This window comes from Aspergillus multicolor (genome assembly GCF_047715735.1).
Source record: "Aspergillus multicolor strain CBS 133.54 unplaced genomic scaffold BDW74scaffold_8, whole genome shotgun sequence".
NCBI lineage: Eukaryota > Fungi > Ascomycota > Eurotiomycetes > Eurotiales > Aspergillaceae > Aspergillus > Aspergillus multicolor.
In genome coordinates this window covers 298,227-311,786 of record NW_027395959.1, presented here as the reverse complement: position 1 = coordinate 311,786, position 13,560 = coordinate 298,227, and the positions used below count along the sequence as shown (strand labels likewise).

At 51.3% G+C, this 13,560-nt stretch overlaps 6 protein-coding genes across 6 annotated transcripts; 3 read left to right on the top strand and 3 right to left on the bottom strand.

Annotated features, from left to right (window-relative positions):
- Nucleotides 1–147: 147 nt before the first annotated feature.
- On the bottom strand, nucleotides 148–1,307 carry rsm25 (mitochondrial 37S ribosomal protein mS23). Its single transcript, XM_073724022.1, has 2 exons — nucleotides 721–1,307; nucleotides 148–644 (listed from the first exon to the last, which is right to left on the bottom strand). Exons 1-2 carry the CDS (start codon nucleotides 1,149–1,151, stop codon nucleotides 341–343), a joined length of 735 nt encoding a protein of 244 aa, XP_073585212.1. The 5' UTR covers nucleotides 1,152–1,307; the 3' UTR covers nucleotides 148–340.
- A 143-nt stretch (nucleotides 1,308–1,450) lies between these two features.
- BDW74DRAFT_150515 (pentatricopeptide repeat protein) lies at nucleotides 1,451–4,194 on the top strand. Its single transcript, XM_073724021.1, has one exon. It carries the CDS (start codon nucleotides 1,609–1,611, stop codon nucleotides 4,057–4,059), a length of 2,451 nt encoding a protein of 816 aa, XP_073585211.1. The 5' UTR covers nucleotides 1,451–1,608; the 3' UTR covers nucleotides 4,060–4,194.
- Nucleotides 4,195–4,452: 258 nt separating this feature from the next.
- BDW74DRAFT_190135 (putative RecQ family helicase RecQ) lies at nucleotides 4,453–6,588 on the top strand (the record flags this gene model as incomplete). Its single annotated transcript, XM_073732119.1, has 4 exons — nucleotides 4,453–4,460; nucleotides 4,597–4,715; nucleotides 4,779–4,813; nucleotides 4,896–6,588. The coding sequence occupies 4 exons, from the start codon at nucleotides 4,453–4,455 to the stop codon at nucleotides 6,318–6,320; spliced, it is 1,587 nt and encodes a 528-aa protein (XP_073585210.1). The 3' UTR covers nucleotides 6,321–6,588.
- On the bottom strand, nucleotides 6,540–8,929 carry BDW74DRAFT_133376 (KH domain-containing protein). Its single transcript, XM_073722335.1, has 9 exons — nucleotides 8,529–8,929; nucleotides 8,382–8,461; nucleotides 8,162–8,314; nucleotides 7,989–8,010; nucleotides 7,868–7,920; nucleotides 7,645–7,806; nucleotides 7,388–7,596; nucleotides 6,839–7,337; nucleotides 6,540–6,783 (listed from the first exon to the last, which is right to left on the bottom strand). Exons 1-9 carry the CDS (start codon nucleotides 8,725–8,727, stop codon nucleotides 6,760–6,762), a joined length of 1,401 nt encoding a protein of 466 aa, XP_073585209.1. The 5' UTR covers nucleotides 8,728–8,929; the 3' UTR covers nucleotides 6,540–6,759.
- A 294-nt stretch (nucleotides 8,930–9,223) lies between these two features.
- Nucleotides 9,224–10,523, top strand: BDW74DRAFT_133366 (acetolactate synthase regulatory subunit). Its single transcript, XM_073722334.1, has 2 exons — nucleotides 9,224–10,090; nucleotides 10,153–10,523. Exons 1-2 carry the CDS (start codon nucleotides 9,285–9,287, stop codon nucleotides 10,328–10,330), a joined length of 984 nt encoding a protein of 327 aa, XP_073585208.1. The 5' UTR covers nucleotides 9,224–9,284; the 3' UTR covers nucleotides 10,331–10,523.
- An 84-nt stretch (nucleotides 10,524–10,607) lies between these two features.
- BDW74DRAFT_150509 (uncharacterized protein) lies at nucleotides 10,608–12,602 on the bottom strand (the record flags this gene model as incomplete). The annotated part of the gene is made up of 3 exons (XM_073724020.1): nucleotides 10,608–11,286; nucleotides 11,340–12,544; nucleotides 12,598–12,602. 3 exons carry the CDS (start codon nucleotides 12,600–12,602, stop codon nucleotides 11,036–11,038), a joined length of 1,461 nt encoding a protein of 486 aa, XP_073585207.1. The 3' UTR covers nucleotides 10,608–11,035.
- Between the last annotated feature and the right edge of the window lie 958 nt (nucleotides 12,603–13,560).

The following is a 13,560-nucleotide window of genomic DNA, read 5'->3' as shown; positions in this document are numbered from 1 at the left end:
TGAGGTTGAGGTGAAACGGCCGGAGAACCCCAAGTTCGGGTCTCCGATGAAACAGCGCCTGACCTTGCCAAACAGTCCAATAAAGACCAACTTGATACACTTCAGCAATGGGCCTTGGTTTATCTTGTTCAAGACTAATTCAAGTCGTTCTGTTTTCGGATTTTTTTGCGCATTTTAAATGTATACCGAAACAAATGCTGCTCCCCATCATGTAACGACTCGCCGGGAGATTTATACAAGAGCGGAAAGACAAAACGAACAGAGTACAGTAATATACATGAGCCATGAGTTTAACTACCTCCTCCCAGTCCAGAGCCGACTGCAAGACAAAAAAAGTCAATCAAGGAAGGCTCTCGCCTACATCTTGAGGATCCTCCTCGCCTGCCACTTGGTCGACAATCTGTGCTTCCGTCTTCGCCCATGACTTCCAGGCCTCGAACTGCTGGTTTTCAAGTTCCATACCAATATCCAGGCGCCTAGGCCCGAAGACGGCACCTGTAGCCTCCGCCTCCTCAGCAGCTACTCGACGCTGAATGTCTTCTTGCAGACGGAGTCGGTAGAATTCGCGGCGCGCGATGTCGTAAGCACGATTCTCTGTCATGTCGGGAATGTTATGCAACAGCCACAACTGTCGTTGTACGACACTTTTAGGAAATTGAAAGTTAGCCACGAATACGGATAACCTGACTAAGAGATTGTCTCCAGGCGAGCAATACGTACCTCTCGCCATCCAGCTTCTTGCCTGGTTGCTGCATCCTACTCCAGTCATAGTTCTCAAAGTCCTTTCCAGAAACCTCGACAAGAATTCTAGGTCTTGCTAGTTCCCAAGGGTGATCACTGAAGAACTTTTTGCGCAGGTGATCCTCCTCGTACTTAATCTCAACGGGCAAAAACATGCGGCTGGCTTTCTTTGGCTTCACGCGCTTCTGTTGGACTGAAAATACGGTCGACGGCCGTGAATTTCCCGGTAGAGTCTTCAGGCGTTGCCGTACAAGTTGGTGCTGCTGAGGTCGATCGCGCACAAGAATCTGGGCAGGGGGAATATCGCCAACAATATTAGCCCATTGAGGGACAGTGTTTTTCTTCCCAGCGGCGAACGAGTCAATTGCGGTTTTCCGCACGCGGAGTGCTGTGAGGTTGAATTTCCCCATCCTCGACAGGCGGCTACTCCTGTACTATGGTGGCCGACGCTGGCGGGAACCGTATGTAGCGATGGAGCGAAATTAAACAGATTCTCCGGGAGAGGGGCTTCGTGCAGTGAGCTCCGGAGGTGAGCAAGTTGGAGGATCGCTTGTTGAAGGGGCCGTGTTCGACGAGGGAGCTGGCGGCTTGACGAGGAAAAGATGGATTGGCAATGGACGGCTCCGATTGGCCCGAGCGCAGACTCCGCTCCGTCCAGAAAAGCGCATCTGCTCAAATATTGAACTCAGACAGCGACCAAGAGGACTCAACTGCAATAACACGCGGAGAAAACCTCCGCCTCTCTTTTGCCCACGCTGGACCACTCTATTCTAAGTTCTCTTCCTCTCTCCGCTTAATCTGCAAAAGTCTCTGTAGACTTATTCGGGTTATGCATGGCTGAATCGATACCACAATGTCTGCCATCCCATGCCTCAGCCTAATCAGTCCCAGAGCCCACCACACCTGCGATTACTACGTTTGCAGCGGTCGACTACTGGCTCTCCGTCCGACCCTGAGCCTATGCGTCATCAGTCATCCTTCTTCTCCAATGCTTCCGTCCGGCGAATCGGCTCCTCTCCCCGTGCCCGACCTGTTGCGACATCTATAGCGGACATTTTCATCCGTTCCTTGGTGGTAGCCGGCTTTTGTCGCGAACACTCCCCTCGAAGCAGGGGGTTCAGCACAACATCGGCGAAAGCCTCGTGGGGGTCGACAAGAGACAGGGCCTTGGGGAGAGGGCGCAGGCTGGATCCGGCCAAACATTTACCGAGGTTTATAAGCCGAGTTGAAAGATTAGGAGTACATCGATCAAAGACACAAAAGATCTTTGCTTCCACGGCCGCACAGCGGGTGGAGGTCCCTGATTCCGAGGACAGTCGGATAAACGAGCCAACGACACTTCAAACTTTGCACGAGACACCCAATGACTATGCGAGACTAAAGCATCCGAATTATCTCAATTCTGTGTCACGGCAACCACAGCACGAACACACAAGCTTTGAACCATTACCTCACAGCATTGCTTCTCATGAGGAACACAAACCCGTTAGGCGTTGCGACACAGAGCACGAAGTGAACAACGAGGAGAAACCAATTCAATTTGCAGACAGGACCGAAAGCTGGAAGAGCGATGCAAAAAAGTTATACCATGAGACAGCTGAGATATTCAAAGAATTGCTGGGAGATGAACTATGGGAAGAGGCAGCTCATGCTGCCGCCGCTTTCGACCCATTTCCACCCCGATTTGATAACACGGAAAGTTCCTTGGATCTTAGCACTGTCCGAAAACTTGAACAACACATTCGAGACAAATCGATTTCGAATCATTACCTTTTCTCACTGTATAGGGAACTTCCCTCTCCCGGGGTGAAACATCTCTCACAACGCTCCCGCGGGCTGCTTCTGCGTAGGTTCGCCAACCCACCGGACCGCCGTTGGATTGATACCCGACGTTATTTAGCTCTTGTGGAAGATATGTTGACAGCAAACCTTCCGCTGTCACGGTCGCTTTGGACATCTGCTATCCATCTCGCAGGTCGATCCTCAGGCAACGTGGTAACTAAAGCTGGCCTGATACAGGGAATCGGTTTATGGAATAAGATGGAGCATTCAGCGGGAGTTCAATCGGACGAGGTGGTTTTCACGATTCTATTCACTACAGCCGTCAAAGCAGGCCAATACAAAGTCGCCGATCGCTTGGTAGAAGAAATGGCGAAGAGGAAGATACAGTTTGGCCGCATGGGAAAAATCAGCTATATATTCTATCAGGGTCTAATTGGGGACGCTGATGGCGTCCGTCGGGCTTTCCATGACTTTGTTAAAGCCGGAGAGCTTGTCAACACTACGGTGACAAACTGTCTTATGACCTCCTTTCTCAATGCCGGTGAACCTGGGTCTGCGATGCAAATATACCAGCACGTATTGCAGACCCAATCCAAGACGCGAATTGCGCGACAAGGTCTTACGGCAGAGCTGATCGCTTACCGGAAGTCCTCCAAGAAGCTGGGTCGTGTTCTACAGGCATCAGCGTCTCTGAAGAACAGACTTCCACGTCATCACAGTGCCCTTCAAGAAGCCCTCCAGATGGGTCCGGATACGCGAACTTTCTATATACTCCTTTCTCATCATACGCACAAAACCGGGGATTTGAAGGCGTTCGAATCGGTCCTAATGGATATGGAAAAGACCTTTGCTGTACCTCCACGCGGTTTAATCTTTCTGCTGCTTTTTGAAGGATTTGCTCGCCATGGTCGGTACAACGGAGACTGGACGGCGGCAAAATTGCGAATGGCTTGGCGAGCCTACCTCAGGGATCTCTATGAGACCAAGATCAGAATCCAACGCCAATCATTTGCTTTGCCGCCGGATTATGTCTGGCATAACCCGTTGAGAGATGATAGTACTGCAACCCCAAATGTGTTAATGAGCAGTTCCACTGAGCTATATATCCCCCTGCCCTTGGCTACAACGGAGGCATCTCAGGGGCAAGAAGAACCCCAAAGTCATGAAGAACATCAAGGGCAAGAAGAAACCCAATCAAGTATATCCGGGGATGATGGCCAACACGGAGCGGATCTTGATGTTGATTTCGACGTACGAAGAAGCCAAATCGAGCCACGCCCACGCGAAGAGGAAACCGTCGAATGGCTGGATTATCGAGCTGAAAACGGAGTTTTTCTAAGCCGTCGAATGATCATCATCATCCTGCGTGCATTTGGCGCCTGCTGCGGGTCCGATGATCTCATGGAGGTCTGGATTCGCATGGAGAGTATATGGCAGCCTGAAAAGCGTAGGGGGCTGGATGTGTTGGCCGTCAGGGAGGAGCTGGAGTTCCAGATGAATCGGGCCCTACGCCGGGAGGAGTCTGGGGAGCGATAGCATCTGTGTACATTATAGACTTGTCGTCGACCTTTATCCGTGCGGGCACGCATGTTGCTATCTTGGATATCCTGTATTTTAGCGTTATAATTTAGATCTGGCATTAGACATGAAATACACTTTTGCATACTTTTCTTTCTTTCCTGCTGCACCCCAGATCAATTAAGCTCACGTGACATCGTGTACCTATCGCGTCTGTTGAGCAACCAAGGTCCATCGGAATCCATACCTTCCTCGATGGTTTGCTCGCTCACCTCTGGATTCGCTCACTTTACCTCGGATCCATGAGCGGACCTACTCTCCGGTACAATCCATAGCAGTTTCATTGTGTCTGCCACAGAGATATCCAGGAATTCTCCTTGAACTCACCTAACTGCGCGTTGCATCGTAAAGATGCCGCAGTGATGTTGCATAACATTGCGCACCGGCGGAGAGTTGACCTGGACTTCTACCTTCACCGTGTGTTTCAGAAGAAGTCGTTCCGGTAAGTCTCTCTATATTCTACACTGACGCGACTGTGAGCTGACCGAATTTCAGTCCCCTCCAGCGAGAAGTGATAACCGCCGCGGTCGAGGGACAGGATGTTTTCCTCCAGGCGTCGACTTCCTTCGGGAAGAGTTTATGTTACCAACTACCAGCCATGACTACCCATGGAGGTTGGTGTTATTCCTTTAACATATAACTCAATCTTGAACCAACGCTAAACCCCCATTCCATAGTTACCGTTGTTGTCTGTCCTCTCCTGTCTTTGATGGTAAGTTCAGATCAAGTGCTAAAAATGATTCTCCGCTGCCACATATTCTTGGCTGTCGAAACAAGTTTGACTCTTTTTTCAGACCGATCAAGTCAACGCACTCCAAGCATTGGGTGTTCCGGTAGCCACAATCAATTCCACGATTTCCGTGGCTGAAAGACGATTGATAGCTGAAGACCTTCTGTCGGGACACCCTAGGATACGTCTCCTCTATGTCACCCCCGAGCTTTGCCAGAACAACACGTTTCGACAGAACTTGAAAATAATGCATAGTCAACGAGAGCTTGTGCGTATTGCCATTGACGAAGCCCACTGTATCAGTGAATGGGGCCATGATTTTCGTCCGGCATACAAGGAACTGTCCTGGTTCAGGAAATTCCTGACAAACCCACCAGTACCGATCAGTGCCCTCACAGCGACAGCCACTCCGCAGGTTCGTGAGGATATCATCCGCATCCTGGGCCTTAACTCATCCCAACTCAAACTCTTCAGCACTCCCTCAGCCAGGCCCAACATTCATTACGAGATACGGTTCATGCAAGAGTTTGCTCCAGACCCTTCCGAACCCGAAGCTTTCCAAGTTCATGATCTTGTTTCATGGCTCCATTCTATCCAGGCCCGGCGCGAGGCTCGATTAGGTACTGACGCGGCTTCGAAAACACCCCCAATATCCGGCATAGTCTACGTATCTACTCGAGTGGCAGCAGAGAGGCTAGCAAACATCTTATGTCAATGCGATAACCGCATCCGCGCAGTGGCATATCATGCCGGTCTCGCCGCGGCCGACAGGACCAGGGTTCAAAAGGAATGGATTATACCCCAGAAACAACTACAGCAACAGGAGCACCAAGCAAAGCTGCTGAGCTTCTACATAATCGTGGCAACAACCGCGTTCGGCATGGGTATCGACAACCCAGAAGTTCGCTTCGTGGTCCATTGGAATCCCCCACGCACATTCGAAGGCTTCGTTCAAGAATCCGGGCGTGCAGGCCGTGACGGCCGCGCTGCCGCGTCGATAGTCTATTACAGTCCCCAAGAGAGAGAGCGCGTTCTGAACCACCTACGTCGGGACATCGAAAATGCGAACAATCGCTCAGGTGGGCGAAATGCAGGCCTCAACCGAGATAAAGTCGCGCTCTTGACAAATCTTTACGCACGCAAGCAGAGCTTTGACAAAGTCGTACAGTACTGCGAGACTACTTCACGCTGTCGGCATGAACTGATCAAGGAGTTCTTTGGTGATCTTGAATTGGAGAAAATGGGCTCGCAGGTCCCTAAGTCCGACCCGAGTTCTTCAGATGGTAACAGTCTTCCCGGTGGCGCCATTTCCTTATCTCCTTGCAATTATGCTTGCGATTTCTGTAAAGAGGGTACAGACGGGTTGAAGGAGCGCAAAGCAAAAATGGCATCTGAAGAAGAGCTCAATAACTTTGCTCAAGCCGGGTGGCTAGATGCGATGTTTCCGCTGGATCGGATGTTTCCTGAACTGGAGCGCCCGCACGTTTGAAAAGATTCATGGCAGGTATCTTGTCATCATTTTCACTCCATCTTGTCCATTGTTTGCATCACATAGGGCATTACATAGGGGCTGGTCGAAGGAGCCAGGGGCTTGGAGTCAGGTGTCATAAGAGGCTTGCTGGATCATGAGCTTTTCTGGCAAATAGAATATTTTACACGGGACCTGACAAATCATCAGCGTTTCCTGATGAACTCTTGCAAAGAGGAAGGTCACTTTTGAAAGCTATATATTGCCGCTCTGCACAACTCCTTCTTTTTTCCAGATCAACAACCACTTAAGTGAAGCTGATCGTAAAATACTGATCGCAAGGCTTAATTTATAAGCATTACAAGGCTCATCTAAAAACGTTCGAATATCGAGGGAATAGATTCGGTGAGCATGAACCACGTGTTCAATATCCAAGACGGCTAGCTTCAGTAGACGATAATCAGAGCCCTGGAGGTGGTGGAACCTAAGACAGACAAGATTAGCTGGTAGTTAGACAACGACAAGCGAGATATACGTACGGCGCTGTAGCTGTCACCAGGAGGAGGGGGTGGGGGAGACCCTGACCCCGGGGGAGGTGGCGGGGGGGCCTCAGATGGAGGAGGTGGAGGAGCAGGGCTCTGCGACTGTTGCTGCTGCTGCTGCGCAGCTTGCTGGTAATATTGGTAGTAGGCAACGTAGTTCTGGTACCCGCCGTAGGCAGCGTAAGGGTCGGATCCGTAGTACTGGGCGTATTGCGCACTGTAGTCTGCAGCGCTTGTTGCTCCAGGAGTTCCTTGGCCTGACGGGCTAGCTGTCGCGGGAGCAGGCGATTGCTGGTGTTGGTGCTGGCCTCCGTAGCCGCCGCCATAGCCTCCACCGTAATTGTCGTGACGGTTCCCGCGATTCCCTCCATAGCCGCCGCCGTAGCCACCGTGCTGATGTGGGTTCTCCTTGTGCTCTTGGTACTTCTCCCGGACATTGTTCAGCAAGTCCTCGCATAGTGCTTTTGCGCGCTGAACATCGTTGGCGTCGGGGCCACTATAAGATCTTTAGTTTTGGGTTCACTTGAACTGAGTGGAGACACTGACGCGACGTGCAAATACATAGCATCATCACTTTCCCTGCCGGTGCTGGGTTCCATGAAGCCGGATCCACGACCTTTGATTTGAACCTTGCATCTCGTCTGTTGCTGAATGTGCTTAACGTACATGCCGCCTTGTCCGACGACTTGCGCACGGAGGTTGAACCCAGGGATTGGTTCCAGGCCAACAGGAATCTTTTCCTCGGGCCATTTGCGCTAAAGACGATTAGCAAGGGAACGATATGATGAATCGACGAGGCGTACGCGACCGAACTCATCCCGCTCAACTTCTGGTTCACGGCGGCGGAATCGTCGTTCATCCACTAGATTGGGTAACTCTTTCTTCATGAGATCGTCAATCAATTCAACGGCCTTTTCAAGCCCTTCTTTGGACGTGCTCGTGACGTGGAGGTACAACGGTGGGTTCTGCAAACCAGTAACAATAGTTAGACAGCAGCTGTAATAGAGAGTGTTGAGGCTCACGTACCGCTGCGGTGGCCATGCTTTTGTCCGGATAGTAATTTCCTCGCGTGGTAACATCTTGAAAATAAATTGATGAGCTTCCTTCTTGAGTTAAAAAATTGGTATAACATGGGATGAAGGCGTACCGGCGCCAGTTTCATCTTTAATCTAAATATCACGCATTGGAGGTCAGCAGATGCAAACGAGGGGAGAGATGCTGTGGATGGACTGGGTAAGCTTCTTCATAATCATAGCAGAGACGAGTTAGGTTAGAGGGCAAATGCGCCTGGAAGATCAGCGAGCACACAGGAGTATTTACCATCTTCTGGGTAGATCCTTTGGTCAGTGTGTAGCGATTGCGCAAGTCATTGATCTCAATGTCCTTGATGTAGTCACCATCGGCAACATAGATCTCCGCGTTCAATTTTGCGTCGCCGCCGGAGGGCGTGGCAGATTGGGATGGGCTGGAAGTCTGCGATCAGGCACTGTCAGCATTTGCGCGACCCTGGACAGGTGTATATGAGAAAAGGTAAACTAACGGCGCGGATTGGAGGCACATCGACATGTTGGATACCCTTCTTAGCTTGCAACTGGGCGTTGATTTTGGCGGCGGCGGCGGCTGGTATTTTTCGTGGTTAGTAACCTCCTACTGTATATCTCCAGATCAAGGGATAGTCCAGACGCACCAGCTGCAGCCGCAGGGTCTGCTTTGCTGCCCGCACCGGGGCTCCGAGGCTCACGACTGAGCGGGCTGCGAGTCCGAGTGGCCTCGGATTGTCGCGAAGAAGGGGACCGAGAACGACGGTCGAATCGCGACTGTCGACGAGGCTCCGGAGTAGTTTGGTCGAAGCGGGAGCGTTTCGGACGGCGATCGTCGTCAGTCATCGTAGCTATCGTGGAACCGAATTCTGAGGAGGGATTGAGTATAAAGTGAGCGTGTAGCCTGTGGCTGTAGACTAATAGGCCAGTATTTTGCAAGAAGTTTAGTTTGGCGGTGGAGTAGGTCAAGACGATCCCGGACTAGCGTAAATCTGTGAGAGGGCTGGACCGCGGTTGTCTGTTGCAATGAAGGCCAGCGGAGAGATGAGAGAAAGATGAATGGCCCAAAGGTTCAATTGAAATAATTATGAGGCTCTCGGGATCTTGCTTTATTACCGACCGAGCAGAGCCAGCGCATTATTGCTAGCAGAAGCAATGGGAAGCTTAAGACTCCAGGTCACATGTCTATAAAGTACACACTAGTCCGTACAAGGCTAGCGCTATTCTCCGGACGGAGGGCCAGTCAGACTCCGGATGGCGGAGAATGAGTCAGCTCCCCGAGGTCGGACCCGTGACCGGACCCAGATAAAAGGAAATGCGAAAGTCCATCGACGCTGCGATTCTTCAATCAAAACCGCCTGCACCCTGATTCACCCGCCTGTCTCTTCCAATTCGGGGAGATCATGGCTTTCCGGCACCCACAGATGCTGTCCAAGACGGCGTCAATGCCTTTCCTCTCGGCGGCCAGCCGCACCTCTCGACTGGCGACCCGGTCCGCCTTCACCACTTCCACCAGGGCCTCCTCCAGCTCAACCTCAGCATTGGCCTACAAGTCCCTGCACCGCCGCTCCCCGCTCACGCTCCCTGTAGCGGACCTCTCTCAGCAATGGGATGCTCCTACCGCCGTCTCCTCCATCCTCTACGAGACCCCCGTTCGCCCGACGAACCCGCCCAAGCGCCATGTGCTGAACTGTCTGGTACAGAACGAGCCCGGTGTGCTCTCTCGCGTCTCGGGTATCTTGGCCGCGCGCGGATTCAACATTGACAGTCTGGTTGTCTGCAACACTGAGGTGGAGGACTTGTCTCGCATGACTATCGTGCTGCAGGGTCAGGACGGCGTTGTCGAGCAGGCCCGCCGCCAGCTGGACGATCTTGTCCCCGTCTGGGCTGTTCTCGACTACACAGACTCTGCGCTTGTCCAGCGTGAGCTGCTTTTGGCCAAGGTCAGCATCCTGGGTCCTGAGTTCTTTGAGGAGCTGCTCCAGCACCACCGCGAGATCACCACCCCCGTTGAATCCATCGAGGCGCAAAAGGAGAAGGGCGGCGAGAACAAGGTCTCCAAGAAGAAGGAGCAATTCCACCCCCGCAATCTGCCTAGCAGCCAGGCTCTGAGACACAAGCACGAGCATCTGGATGCTATCACGCGGTTAACTCACCAGTTCGGTGGCAAGGTGTTGGATATCAGCACTAACAACTGCATTGTTGAACTGTCAGTTTCCCCTTCCTGCTCTTTTTAGCTGAACATCATTCTGACCGAAACTACGTCTAAAGTTCCGCCAAGCCAAACCGTATCGACTCCTTCATGAAGCTCATTTCTCCCTTTGGTATCCTTGAGTCCACCCGAACCGGTCTCATGGCTCTGCCACGATCTCCTCTGTTTGAGGCCAACGAGGAGCTGGAGAAGGATGCTGCCGACGTGGTTGATGCCAGCACCCTCCCACCCGGTTAAGGTCAAGATTAACGCCCAGTATTGCAATTCAAAAGCGAAGTTCTTCTTTCTTGAACTAATTCTTGTAATATCGTGCATTTCCTTAGTCCAGCCAATTCTTCCAGCTTGTACTTTGCAGCCAGCTGCACATTTTTACGCCTTTAGACGTTAGCATTCTCTACTTACGAAATGATACTGTTGACCTCAAGCATTGATTTCAAGGGTTTCTCGGCCTCTGGTGCTTGGGTATATCAGAGAACTCGTTAGTTTTATAAGCGACATGCTGCGACGCAGTGAATAGAGAGGAAAGTGTTTGCTTCGATATATCTTGCAAGCGATTTTCATTACTACTGCTACTACTACAGAGAAACAGCAGTACTACGAACTCGAATAGTATGCCTTCGCTGCTAAAGTAGTTCAAACCTCAAGAAAACCAAGCCCTGGGCACCATCGATATGATGGTTTGAATCACAAATGATGATTTCATTCGAGTCCAGCGCTTTCATATGGGATGAAGCAGACATAACAAATCTTGGAATCGGCGAGTAAAGAAAAGGGACATGGCGAGTGACGTACATTATTTGCGAAAGGATTGCTATTGTAGTAGATGAAACAAAGAAAGCGCATGTGGGCATTAAGTAGAACAACATCAGGCAAGAGGAGGACAGGGTAAATTGACGGGAAAGAAATGGGCGTCGACAAACGGTCGCCACAAGCAAACAATGCTCATAGCCATTTCGGATCCTTGTAACGCGGAGCATAGATGGACTCCTGCAAAGAAGTCTGTTGGGGCTTCTTCGCAGGAACTGGCGCATCTCTGGGTTTAAGTGTCAGGCTTTCCTTGGCTAGTTCTGCGCTCTGCGCCGACGAAGCACGGTTTGAAACTCTCGACACTAAAGTTTTAGGATCAACAATCTTGATAGGTTTCGTTGGCGGGGGCTTCAAGAACGTAGGAGTTGATGGATTAGGGACTTTTGCTGTTCAAACAATATTAGCAGGGTCGTCAAAAGGCAGAGCACGAAACACTCACGAGCATAAATTGAGTTGGCTGTCCCAGAGTATGTCAGGGTTACAGCAAAAGGTAGTATAGAACGTTGCCCAGGGAGTAGATGGTCACCGTATAGATGACCATATACCAAAGGGTTGTTGTTAATGAGATTACGGACAGGCTCCGGCCAGGGTGTATTCGCAATCGTGGGTATGGCAGTACCATTGCTCAGAACGCTTTCCGACCCGGGTGCGGTGACCTCGCTGCTTGGACTGCGCGGAAGACTTACAGACGAGTCTGAAGTAGCATGGGAAGGCGATCGGTGCGTTGAAAACGGATTCGCGTTCGGCTTGAACTGTCTTGCTTGCGCATTCAAGCGAGGTTGACATGGAGATGTGCTAGCTCCGGAGTACGATGTATTCCGGCTATGGGCCGGGGTACTTTCAGCGACAGGCGAAACAGTCTCCAGTGCCTTCGTCGAAGCAACAGTTTTCGACCGCTCATGTTCCGGGCCTGGGGGAGTAAGAAGCTGCTGACCCTGAACTGTGTCTTCTTGTTGGTCTAGAGGGGTTTGGAGACGAGTCTCCAGTATCTCCTTCAATGCAAATAAGGCCGGTAGACTCTCATTAGTCAAGGGTAGTGATTTAATGAGGTTGGTTATTTTAGCAATCTCTTTGTAGAGTTCCTGATTTTCCAGTTCGCTCAACCTGGGGTGGTCCTTATGTAGGGTCCCTTCAAGGTCAACTTTCGCTTCAGTACTTACAGAAGGAGACGATTGAGTACTTTGTAGCTCTGAAGATTGCGTAAAACGCAACCCCTCCAATTCTTGCAGGGCTGGGCTCGGGGCAGCCGCAGACCCGGAGTCCATTGCACAATCGAAGTCGACAAGCGTACCGACTGGGTTCTCAGGACGCGGCGATGGGACCGAGCCTTGTGGATTGAGGACAGAACCATGTGGGACTGAGTCCAGCTCCTCCTTTACCTTGGCCTTGGAGTCCCCATTAGTGGAAGCCGCCGGAGGCGTATCTTCAACGCTCACTGAGCCTGTACCCAGATCCCTGTCAACTGGTCCAGTTCCGTTCTCAGCGGTTGTGGGAGCTGTAGGACGAGTGGTATCTTTCTGGTCTTGCGGTTTTCCAGCAATTGGCGACGCTGGAGGCAGATGAGAACTCTCAGCACGACGGTCAGCCGCTCTCGGTAAGACCTGAGCCTTAGGCGTCTGAGCCAATGGTCTCCGATCCACACCGCTTTTGTTAATGTTAGCGACATCTTATGGACGATAGAGTGTTCGGAAACCCACGGCATAGCATCACGCGCCTTAAGAAACTCTTCTGGACTGCATACCCCCGGGTAGTTTCTGCTTTTGGTGTCAGAATGGACGGTTAGACCCAAGAAAAACACATGCAACTTACAGCAGAGGTCGTCTAACCTTGACTTTAGGATTGGGAGCAGTGTGCGCACCTTAACAATGTTTTCATTAGCCTTCTCACAGTAAGTGTTTGAGAGGTCAATCCCTTACTGCGACCCGGTGGGTTTGTTGGAGCCGCAAACGATTGGTTGTAGGCGCTGTTGACAGTGTTATTCCGATCAAGTGCCGGGTCCAATCCCTGAAGAGGCTGAGCATGAGGTTTGTGCTTCGATGATTTGCCAGGGTATCCATTCGAATGAGTTGCAGGTGCGGAGACGACCCTGTTGGGAGCACGATTTGAAGCACTTGGGATCTGTATCTCTCCATCATGGAAAACTGGTATCCTCTGTGCAGCCGCACTGTAATTTCTCTGGCTCCGGTCTGGGAGCCGTTGGCTATGTGCACTACCTCCGCGCAACTCATCTGTGAGCTTCATACGGTGGAGCTGGCCATCCATAAGGGGGTCAAGGTGTTCCAGATCTTCGGTGTCATCTGCTTTCACCCCTATACCTTAGCCCAGAGTCAGCTCCGCGAGTCAACATCGAGGAGGCAGTAGAGATCTTACTAGACCAAGCTGCTAGCGCAGGCTTGTGTTTCTCGGCAAGTCGTTGCTCTTTTGAGCCGGGCACGTTAGATCTCCTAGATAATTCAAGTTGTCGCTTATATTGCAAACTTTTCTCTCGGGAAATGTGGCCGCCCGTTGAGATGTACTCCCTGCGATCCGTTCCTAAGTCTATCTTTAATTGTCGGAATCAGGGTTAGCCATTGGAGGTTATCGTTGAAAAGGCGGAGATTAGTGTACCTCTTGCAGCTTCCTCTGGCGTTCCGCCGCCGCCGCCGCTGCTGCTTCGTCCA